General features: G+C 44.4%; 1 protein-coding gene across 1 annotated transcript in view; it reads left to right on the plus strand.

Annotated features, from left to right (window-relative positions):
* The window catches only part of pde6a (phosphodiesterase 6A, cGMP-specific, rod, alpha), a gene marked incomplete at both ends in the record, with an annotated part of 59,523 nt that overhangs the window by 31,471 nt on the left and 15,940 nt on the right, over window positions 1–12,112 (plus strand). Inside the window, 5 exons of the mRNA XM_080746814.1 lie at window positions 2,552–2,617; window positions 3,179–3,325; window positions 4,325–4,432; window positions 5,506–5,615; window positions 9,929–10,016. Coding sequence (XP_080602940.1) covers window positions 2,552–2,617; window positions 3,179–3,325; window positions 4,325–4,432; window positions 5,506–5,615; window positions 9,929–10,016 — 519 coding nt within the window. The remainder of the gene's footprint in view (window positions 1–2,551; window positions 2,618–3,178; window positions 3,326–4,324; window positions 4,433–5,505; window positions 5,616–9,928; window positions 10,017–12,112) is intronic.

Below are 12,112 nucleotides of genomic sequence, written 5' to 3' on the forward strand. Positions count from 1 at the left end.
TTCTTGGAAATTTTCTTTTCTAGTATAATAATAATAATCACTTCACAAAATTTCGGCATGTAATAAGTGCCGCACGATTTACGCCACCGCCGCAATATATACATCAAAACGTGCGGCTCGGCCGGGAATGGTGTGCTATTACTTTTCTAAGAGAAAAGTTGTATCGTTTAATTGATATTAATTTATTAGTGAATTAATTTTACCCATTGACTTATAATGGGAATCGCAAAAACTCACATTCAATATTTTTTTTTCTCGCAAACCATAGGGGCTACAGTTTCAAAACTTGGAGAGGAGATTTATAATGATATCAAGGATTAAATAAAAAATAATTTCGTCAGTTGGCCTCATGGTGGCGCTATAACAGTCCACTTTACCTTTCGGCCTGTAACTCTTGAACCGTGGGTCGGAAAATTAAAATTCCTTTTTCCCTGGATTCCTTGGGTCATGACGCATCTCCTCATATAGGCCACGCCCATTTGCGTCAGGATAGATTTTCCGCCATTTTGAATTTTCTTCAAAACACACTTTTTGCTCCTTTTCCTACATATTTTCTCCAAATGTCACAAAAATCGATACACACGATCTATGGACTCATGCGATAAACATATTTAAACGATATTTTGATAGTCCATACCGTTCTCTGAGCTTCGGCCTATGCCTTTTCGATCAGCTAGAAATTGCTGTAATGTTTTATGTTTTTGTGAAACTTTTGATGAGGATCGAAATAAACTAAACTAAACTAAACTAAACTAAACTAAACTAAACTAAACTTCCGTAACAGGGTTCCAAAGTTAGCGGGAGGAGCCCGTTTTGTAAGAAGTAGCCATAAATCACAAACGAAACATCCAGTCAACACCAAATTTTAACCACAAGTGGGAGGCGCTATACTGAACATATACCCAAAAGCATTTCCACTTCGACCCATAGGGGGCACCACAAACGCGCAAAACGTAACCGTGTCATGCCAAAACGTGTTTTTCAGGGGGAACGACCCTCTCAAAACGAAACACAAACGATCTCGGGAGCGACGGGACAACGTAATCGCCTTGCGGAACTTGTGGGAGGAGCCTATTTCTTAAAAACAAGAAACCATATTGCTAATGCTAACACATGCTAATGCTAACAAATGCTAATGCTAACAAAGATGCTAATGTTAACACATACAAGGTTGCACACACTTAGCGAGCTGCAGGCACACTTAAAATTTCTTCGAAATTTTCTTTTCTAGTGATTTCTGTAGCCAACCCATTTAGGCCTGAGTCTGATTTGAAAATAGCCTTAAAGACCTGAGTCCGATTTGAAAATTACCAACTGTCAGCCTCTGTAGCATCTAGAAACAACATTCCAAAACTATTTGATAGCTTACACCTTTGGCTTTTCATAGAAAAGAAATCTGAAAAAAATTACTGTAGGCTACTATGTACATGTACTGTAATACACTTTAATGTGTACCCGTCCATAATGGATGCAATCGGCCATAAACCCGCTACAGCACGGATGCATGGCCTTAACGTTAACACCACTAATACCCTGCGTTCGGCATGATGGTATTTAATGTCCTCAACAATCTCTGTAGTCTCATTTAGCCACGAAACAACTCATAGGCTTTGAGATGAGGTAACCGGAACTTCCGGAAGTACAAAAATGCCAGGTCGTTTGGGGGTTTCAAGACAACAAACCTCTGCAGTTTATGGGGCCTCTAACCTCGCCACCAGCAGGTTGATCCCAGTCACTAGTTTGGGTGTGAAATAAACAGGAGGTGAGCATCATTCATAAACTGAAACAAGCTGTCACGGTTTATATGAGGTGATCTGTCAAATGAAAAGGATAGATGGAGAGGGGGAGAGAGAGAGAGAGAGAGAGAGAGAGAGAGAGAGAGAGAGAGAGAGAGAGAGAGAGAGAGAGAGAGAGAGAGAGCAGGGGCGTCAATTGGGTATGGCAGGGGTATGCAGCTGCCATACCCTGGCACAAAATGGTCACTTTAACAAGGTATTATAATTATATTCTCCACAATTGTATTCTCCCCATCTTGACAGAATGGTATATTCCCAGGTTCCGCAGGTCAGCTGCACAGGTGCAATGCATTATTGTTAATTGTGGCACGTTCACTAACATGCCAAGTTAAGCTGCCCTTGAACAACTGTTCCATGCTGCCATATCCAGCCCAAGAAACCATACATTAAATGTACTTCTTAAAATAAATGTATCATGCCTGTTGCTAAGGTATGGCAACATGACGCGCGTGCAAGACACCAGTCATGTTGCCATACCTTAGCTTTTACTGAACTGACGCCACTGCGAGAGAGAGGAAGAGGAAGGAGGGATGGGAGCTGAGAAAGACAGGCCTAGGGAGAGATATGGGACACTAGACAGAGGCAGAGAGAGGGGGAATAAACTGATTTGGTCTCAGAACATGAGTGAGTTGATTGATACTGAGCTATTACATCCAAGGTCACACGTGTGTGCGTGTGTGCGTGTGTGCGCGCGCGCGTGTGTGTGTGTGTGTGTGTGTGCGTGCGTGCGTGCGTGCGTGCGTGTGTGTACACAGGACACCAGGGAGAGATATGGGAAGGAGCCTGCGGAGTGTAACGAGGCCGAGCTTGAAGACATTCTGGTAAGACAAAACAACTCAAATGTGTGTTTGTGAGCTGATGATGCAACAGCAAGTGCTTTCTCTGCATGGGTCAGAAGAACTGTATGTTTTTATTTTCTATCAGAAAAGTAAACTACACCACCGCTCATCCTTTAAAAAAAAGACACCTGGGTGAGTTGCTGTTGTATCGGTCGTGTCACGTGGGTGCACGCCGTCCTACATCCTTTTGAGCAGGTCAGGGCATTCACCAAATATTCGAATATTCGAATATCAAAGTCACTATTCGACGTTCACCAAAGTCGAATATTCGCTTATTTTTTATTATTGTTTTCTCTTTAAAAAATATGGTTGTGCGCACACCCTGATATACGTATACATTAAAGGAAAATGTCTTTAAACATTCCTAAATGGTCTGGAAATCAGATCTAGTTTGGATAGTTGTCCACACGATGGTGTCCATCGCTGAACAAACAAATTGATCTGTCCGTCTGTCTGTCTTTCTGTCTCTCTGTCTTGGTCTTCTCTACTTGTCTGTCTGTCTGCCTGTCTGTCTCTCATTCTCTTATGTCTCTGTGTTTACAGGCGGAGTTAGTTCCCGATTCTAAGGAGAATGAGATTTATGAGTTTCACTTCTTTGACGCTCATTACACTGAGAGGGAACTGGTGTTGTGTGGCGTCCAGATGTACTATGAGCTCAACGTGGTGGATCAATTCCGCATTCCCAGGGAGGTTGGTGTGTTCAGATTAGCTCGTTAGCTTTATGGCTAACTACAAGTAGCTAAGGAGTTAGCTAGAGCAGTTAAACATTTAGTTGGTGGTGCTGTATGTGTTTTGGGTATAGACCCCGACCTGGGGATTTTCATTTCTTGGAGCTCCGTCCGGGGTGGGCGAGCGTACACCCCTTCCCGCGCACACGCATCATTGTTTTCGCATCATTGTTTTTTTCTAGCTATCACTTAGGCTTTGTTACATTTATAGGTGATAGCAAGAAAACTACACCGCGGTGAGGTGATAGCTCTTCACCTTGGACTACGATAGAGGCTTTGCTCTCACTTTTTGAGTTTGCCCTCAGCTTGACACTGCACACACAAGTTTAGTGTGCAACCAGGCAACAAAAGGTACCGCGAAAAAAAAGTATTATTCACATTCAGCAAGACGATCCGTCATCACGCACAAAACCTGCCGGTAATCAGCTGATTATACCCCAGCCTTCGCACTTAAAGCACTGTTTTCTCTCTCAACCTCTGCATCTGAGACCAGTGGTTGGTCACTTTTAGATGCCCACATCTCCCACAGCGAATGACAATCATTCATTTGCCACATTGACAGTTCAACGACGAATGAGAAAAAGGAACTTGCATCGCGGGTTGCAGCGGCGGTCTGTGTCAGACTGTGTGTGTCCCATGTGTGCCTCTAGACCGGATCCCGCTATTCTCGGGCATATGGCCGGCATTTACGGGAGTGGTCGGCATTTACGGGAGCTTTACTGCCACTCATGGGTGTCCGGGAGCATACGCTAATTTCCGGGAGACTCCCACAACATCCGAGAGACTTGGGATGTCCGTTATTTTTGTTACAGTACATGGATGTAAAATTCACGTTCACCATGAAAGGTGTGTGTGTGTGTGTGTGTGTGTGTGTGTGTGTGTGTGTGTGTGTGTGTGTGTGTGTGTGTGTGTGTGTGTGTGTGTGTGTGTGTGTGTGTGTGTGTGTTTTCTGATTCTCCAGAAATTGGTGCGGTTCTGTTACTCCCTCAATAAAGGCTACAGGGCGATCACCTACCATAACTGGAGACATGGATTCAATGTGGGACAAACCATGTTCACTCTACTAATGGTGAGATGGATGTATGGATGGGTATAGATATGTACATAGATACATACTGTACATACATACATACATACAATACAGAGGTAGATGGATACAGTTTATGGGTATTGTTGATAGATAATCTGTTCATCTGTCAAAAACTAAATTCTTTTTCCTTGCTCGTCTCTGAGGAGGTGAAAACAGGGTCATGTTGGCCAAGCTTCACGTCTAGGGCTGTCACGATTATGACATTTTACATGACGATTAATTGTCACTGAAATAATTGCGATTAACGATTTAATTGTGTTTTTGTTGTTGACAATTACATTTCTGTTTGGCTTTTAGGCTTTGAAGTTGCACATGGTAAATATGACACATAAACCTGAACCTAAATATACAAAGAAATGAAGAACATATTTGACAACTTTATACTGATAGTGGAAATAGCCGATCTACAAGCTCGCAACGTGTCGCATCGCAACGCGTTGTGAGCTTGTAGATCTGCTATTTCCATTTTTTTTTACTTTAAAAAAAATATATGAAAATTTTTCAACATGGAAACGATTATGACGATTATGAAAAATAATCACGATTATTTCAAATAATTGCGATTAGACGATTATGTCATAATTGTGACAGCCCTATTCACGTCCAGCAAAGCTTAGCCTACATCTGGCCTAAATCCTTGCACAAAGCACAGAAAGTTTGTTGTGTGTGTGTGTGTGTGTGTGTGTGTGTGTGTGTGTGTGTGTGTGTGTGTGTGTGTGTGTGTGTGTGTGTGTGTGTGTGTGTGTGTGTATGCGGCGTGCACACACACACATATCCAGCTCTGTTTTCATGCCTCATTTGCCGTAATTTAATGGGGCATTCTTGATCTGTGTCTGTGTGTGTTTTTTAGATTATGCATGTGCACTCCTGTCTTTGCGTATCTATTGTATGTGTAAATATATACTCCTGTCCACTCACGTAGGCTATGCATATTTACTCTGTGTGTGTGTGTGTGTGTGTGTGTGTGTGTGTGTGTGTGTGTGTGTGTGTGTGTGTGTGTGTGTGTGTGTGTGTGTGTGTGTGTGTGTGTGTGTGTGCGCGCGCATATGCAGACAGGTGATCTGAAGCGGTACTTTTCAGACCTGGAGAGATTTGCCATGGTCACTGCTGGATTGTGTCACGACATTGATCACAGAGGAACCAACAACCTCTACCAGATGAAGTAAGAGGGAAGAGGGGCACAATAACACTTGACTTGAAATACATTTTACAAGTTTGTTGCATTCTCTCGTGGCTAAGCGTGCGGTTAGGGTTAGGGAGAGGGTTAGTAATGGGGAGAGTCGTAGGAAAGCGTAGGAAAAGCGTGGCTGATTGAAAGCAATTGACCCTTTGTCAGCCTTCTGATTGGTCCCTGACTGACCAACCAGCAGGCTCTTTCTGCCCTGGTTCTGCTTTACGGTTGTTTATGTTGAATTTGCTAAAGTTTATGTTGAATTTGGACAAAAGAAAACATGATATGCTCAGTCACTATACCGCACCTGAGATGTTGCTTTTTACTGAGACCAAGTTTAAAATAAGAATTGAATACACTGAATATCAACACAAAGCAACTGAAAAACCTGTTATGGCAACATGTCCTTGGTTCAAACTCCTTTTGGTCCGACCACCTAAACCTAACCTTAACCCTAACCTCAGTAAAACTAATGCTGGTGAGTAGCTAACCTGCCGACACTGGTGAGTAGCTAACCTGCCGACACTGGTGAGTAGCTAACCTGCCGACGCTGGTGAGTAGCTAACCTGCCGACACTGGTGAGTAGCTAACCTGCCGACGCTGGTGAGTAGCTAACCTGCCGACGCTGGTGAGTAGCTAACCTGCCGACGCTGGTGAGTAGCTAACCTGCCGACGCTGGTGAGTAGCTAACCTGCCGACGCTGGTGAGTAGCTAACCTGCCGACCCTGGTGAGTAGCTAACCTGCCGACGCTGGTGAGTAGCTAACCTGCCGACGCTGGTGAGTAGCTAACCTGCCGACGCTGGTGAGTAGCTAACGCTGGTGAGTAGCTAACCTGCCGACGCTGGTGAGTAGCTAACCTGCCGACCCTGGTGAGTAGCTAACCTGCCGACGCTGGTGAGTAGCTAAACTGCCGACGCTGGTGAGTAGCTAAACTGCCGACGCTGGTGAGTAGCTAACCTGCCGACGCTGGTGAGTAGCTAAACTGCCGACGCTGGTGAGTAGCTAACCTGCCGACGCTGGTGAGTAGCTAACCTGCCGACGCTGGTGAGTAGCGACGCTGGTGAGTAGCTAACCTGCCCACGCTGGTGAGTAGCTAACCTGCTGACGCTGGTGAGTAGCTAACCTGCTGACGCTGGTGAGTAGCTAACCTGCTGACGCTGGTGAGTAGCTAACCTGCTGACGCTGGTGAGTAGCTAACCTGCTAAAGCTGGTGAGTAGCTAACCTGCTAAAGCTGGTGAGTAACCTGCCGACGGTATTCGGACCAAGGGGAGTTCGAACCATGAGGCAGTCCCCCCCTGTTATTTCAATGGTAGTGGATGGAGAGAAAGGATTTTTGTCCAACCAAGAGAGCCGAACGCATCAGCGGATGCGATCTTCCCCCAATCCAAGCCTTGTACAACGAACGCTGTGTCAAAAAAGCCCAGGGAATCATCAAAGACCACATCTTGAACATCTGTTCAAGATGTTGCCGCAAGGAAAACGACTACGCAGTCTCAAAGCTACTAGCAACAGACTGCAAAAAAAGCTTCTTTCCACAAACAATCAGGCACACTCTAAAAACTGCTGGGTCAAAAACAACTCAACTTGGGTCATTTTTGATCCAACTCACGGGTCAAATAGGGACCGATGCCCAGTTTGGTTATTTTAACGCAAGAAATTTGGTTATGAATGTTGACCCATAAATTGGGTCAAATAAATAACCAAATTATTTGTTTAAAATGACCCAAGATTGTAGTCAATATAACGCAAGTTTTGGGTTGAGTGGGCTAAATGAATACAACCTACTATTATGTAGGTCTGGAGAATGACAATGCCAATATTATCTGACATTAACATAATATCAGAAATGTTTCAGGGTTTCTTCACAGACGATCTGTTCAAAGTTTAGTAATATCAACATAAAAGTGCATAATTATATATATATATGCAATAATGTTGATAATACAACAATCAGAATAGTTTAGAGAAAATAAACAAGAGAATCCCAAAATTACCATGAGTTCTTCTCATTCAGACAAGCTGGTGGAGGGAGCTCAACCCTAAGCTAGCAGCCAAGCACTTACGGCTATGGTTTAGACTCAAATACTGACAAATCAAATTCAGACATATGACAGTCAGCTTGCAGAGACAGACACATGGATATGACATATTTAGCATGTTTAGCTCCCAAAAGCTTAGAAAATGTCTCTGGAAACCCAGACAAATGCTTTTCCCAGCATGCTTTGCAAACAGGTTTATGGTGCCTGTCCCCTGATTGGCCCAAAGCTAGACCACTGACCCAAGTATATGTGTTACCACTAACCCCCAAAACGGGTCACCCCCAGATAAATATTACCTACCTCGAACAACCCTGGAATTGGGTCAAAATAATATCCCAATAACTCAAGGAAGGGTTGTGGCTCTGAGAAATGACCCCAAAATTTGACCTAACACAAATGACCCATGATTTGGGTCAAGAAATGACCCATGAGTTTTTAGTGTGCACATGAACAAACTGTCAAAGACGAGAACGGTCCAGGGCAAAAGGAATCGCTAGCCGAACCTTGAACCTTGAAGAAACGGCAACCAATAGGTGCGAGGGGAGGCACAACCATGGGCGGGACTTGACAAAGGGTCAATTAGCCTCGGTACCCAGGCTTTTATTTTCATTGGGGTTCGTCTCTAAAAGAAAAGCATGGGCTAACCTGGCACAGGGAGTGGGAGTCAACCTTGCATTTCCCCAACCAACCAGAGTTCCGGGTGGCGTCACTCCAAAAGTTGTGACGTCAGGACAGCTGATTACATGAGCGTATGCAATGCGACTTCTGTGCCCTGCATGAACTAACGCTATGGTTCATTTTTGTGTGACACTCTTGTATGATGAAGTAGGGCATTCATTTACGGGAAAAAAGAAAACGTTGAAATATGGAGGTACAAACTTTCTGCCCGACAGCAAAGCATTCACCAACAATCAAGTTTATGATATGCATGTGTGTGTGTGCGTATACTCTCACACACGCACACATGCACACAAACGCGTCCATGTTTTTCCCAATGACCCTAAGCGCGGCGGTGGGGGCGCGGGGGGCTGTAAGGGAAAGGAGCAGTTGTTTTCTGTGATGACGACGGAGGCTCGCCGTCACAGGCGACCATGACTGCCACGTGAGACACCGCCGTGTTGAGCGTTGCGACGGTCGCATGAGCCGGCTCAGAGCCGCTACCGAGTAATGTGCCGTTATGGACAGAATAGTAAATCTTCGTCCCCCCCGAATTTCGGCCCCTCCGCGCAGTCCAAGTGAAGCGAACCGCTCCCTACTAGGGCATTAGCGAAAAAGTCGACAAGTCGACTCAGTCGACTTCATTACACAAGTCGACTCCCACCTGAGAAAGTCGAAAGTCGAAGTTGAAAAAAAAAAAAAAAAATATATATATATATATATATATATACACTTTCTATTGTGAAAATAGCAGATCTACATGCTCACAACGCCTTGCGTTGCGAGGCGTTGTGAGCATGTAGATCGGCTATTTTCACAATTTCTGCCTCTATATATTTGACAATTTGGACAATGTTTAATTTGTCATTTTAGAGGTATTAAAAAGTCCTTAAATTGGCACTTTAGAAATGTGCAGATACACTCTATACACTTAAACTTGATGTTGGTTTGTTTACAGCTGAGTGAGAAAACAATGTTTCACATTAAGTTAATCATCTGGGGACCCCCCAAAATCATGTTTGATGTGATGCCGTCATCAAACGATAAAGTCGACTTCAACTCAACTTTTTACCGAGTCGACTTGCAAAAATCACAAGTCGTTAATGCACTACTCCCTACCTCCTTGCCCACCACTGGCTCCCACCGTTGTGCTTAGGTTCCTTGGGAAACGCCATGACACCACACACACACACACACACACACACACACACACACACACACACACACACACACACACACACACACACACACACACACACACACACACACACACACACACACACACACACACACACACACACACACACACACACACACACACACACACGTCCATCAGTAGAAGTATGGGCCAGTCACTACTAGTGTCCCCCCACGCCAACATCAATGAATCAGAGGATGGAAGCAGAAGCAGTGAGTGGTTATTGACTGTAGGTTTGTACGGCTCATCTCCTCCCACCGCACGTCCCCTCATTAGCCCGGGACACGAGCAAGCCAAACACACCTGGGGTCGAAATATGCCATTCATCACTCTGTCGTCTCCCGCTGTGTGTGTGCGCGTGTGCGTGTGCGTGTGCGTGTGTGCGTGTGTGTGTGCATGTGCGTGCAGGTCTGCTAATCCTCTGGCAAAGCTTCACGGCACCTCCATCTTGGAGCGACACCATCTGGACACTGGCAAGACTCTGCTGAGACAAGATGTGAGTGAATGCATATGAACACATGTGCACACACAGGCCCACATACTGTATGCACCTACGTGTATGCAGTACATATACATAGGGCTATCACGATTATGACGATTAATTGTCACTCAGATAATTGCGATTAACGATTTAATTGTGTATTTGTCGTTGACAATTACATTACATTCTGTTTGGCTTTTAGGCTTTGAAGTTGCACATGGCAATTATGACACATAACCTAATTATTTAAATAGAATGACTGATATATTTGACAACTTTATACTTAAAAAAGAACATTGATAGTGGAAATAGCCTGTTGTGAGCTTGTAGAGCTGCTATTTCCACTACTTTCTGAAAGTGTTTAAAACTATTAGTGCTCCAGACATGAACGGGTTAAAATGTCCATGCTGCCGTTCGCTTGCTCCGTCCGCGGCCAGTCTCTTATTTTGAAGGCCGAAAGTAGATCGCGCTCACAATTCCTACTTGACAACATTTAGAAATTTACCCAGAAGTGATGTCGTCCCATGCGGTAACAGTAATGGCGGATCGATGCCTTTCAGCTTGTACTATTTTTGCGAGAATCCAATGCCATCCTTGGCATCAAAAGTGTTTTTTGGAGAAAATGGACATCAAAGATGAGAAAGACCGTTGGCTTCCATGTTAAGGGATCACTATTGTGTGCACGTGGATGCGCGATGATGATGAATCGGCGAGTCCACCCGTGCCAGCACTTTCCAACGGACGGTACGTAGCCCTTGCCAGCTTTACTGTATATACAGTATATTTCGCGAGTATACGCGGGATCGGCACTCTAAATACTCGAGTATTTTTCGCGAGTATACTCGTGATCGGCTACAAATGAGTTAACATTTCTCAACATGGAAACGATTATGACGATTATGCAAAATAATTGCGATTACCTCAAATAATTGCGATTAGACGATTATGTAATAATTGTGACAGCCCTACATATCTCTCTCGCTGTCTCTCTCTCACACACACGCACAAGCTCACACACAGGTTTCCAAGGGGTCATAGACTTTCTAGAATTTCCAAAAGCTCTATTCCGGAGAAGGTTTCGGCAGTTTATTTTAAAACTACCTCGTGGAATTGTATCGACACTGCGCTTGCTTGAAATTCCCCTCCATTATATATTGTCAATAAGAAGAAAAAGCGAAAAGAAAAGAAAATCAGGAAGGTCCGTTTCGTTGGTCCGTCCCCTAAATGTGCCCCTGTCGTTTCGTCGTCTTTTGTTAGTTTGTCTGTTTTTTAAATTATGTGGGTGACTCTATATTCCCATGCCATTGTCTTCTCCAGGTTTAAATTGTTATACGTACAGTATATCACCACATTCACCAGTATATCATTAGTGTTTTACAATGTGCATTACATTCACCCATTTTCACACACACACACACACGCCATTTACCAATTTGCCCATCGGGAGCAGTTAGGTTGAGTTGTCTTGCTCAAGGACACTTTGACACTAACCTTGGGGAGCCGGGGATTTAACTGTGAAGGTAAACAACGCTATTTAATATATTAGGGTAGCCCAGGGTTCCCCAATAGGCGGCCCGCGGGCCACAAAGGGGCTACTGTCTGGCCCCCACCAACCCCAGTAATAATGGTGGTATAAGAGCAGCTAGTATATCGTCATTGTCGGCTGGAAAACCCGTATCTCAAAATGTGTATACATTCTTTCGCAAAGTAAAGCTCTGCTTCATCAAACAAGGCCGTCGCACAAAAGTAGTGAAAACAGCAGATCGGCTGTTTTCACTAGTTTAAATCATTTTTAAAATGATGAATGCAAAACGACCGGTTTTGGACATACAAGATTTTCACCCGACAACGACGATAACTGAATTGTCACTGGAGTAGCGGGAAGTCGGGAACGCCACCGTCGCCCCCTGCAATGTTGTGGCCCTCAGCTCCCTAGACATAATTTGGCCCTGGGGGAAAACTAATTGGGGAACCCTGGGGTAGCCTATATACAGTAACTGTGCAGCTAGAATGGACCAGATGTCATCCCTCATCAGTCTCTCTTAGGGGCCTTTTCCACCAGCAAAGAACCGGTTCAGGTTCTTTCTCCCGCCTATGGGATGAACCAGAGC

The sequence above is a fragment of the Nannobrachium achirus genome, assembly GCF_963921795.1.
Source record: "Nannobrachium achirus genome assembly, chromosome: 17".
In the NCBI taxonomy this organism is placed as follows: Eukaryota; Metazoa; Chordata; class Actinopteri; order Myctophiformes; family Myctophidae; genus Nannobrachium; species Nannobrachium achirus.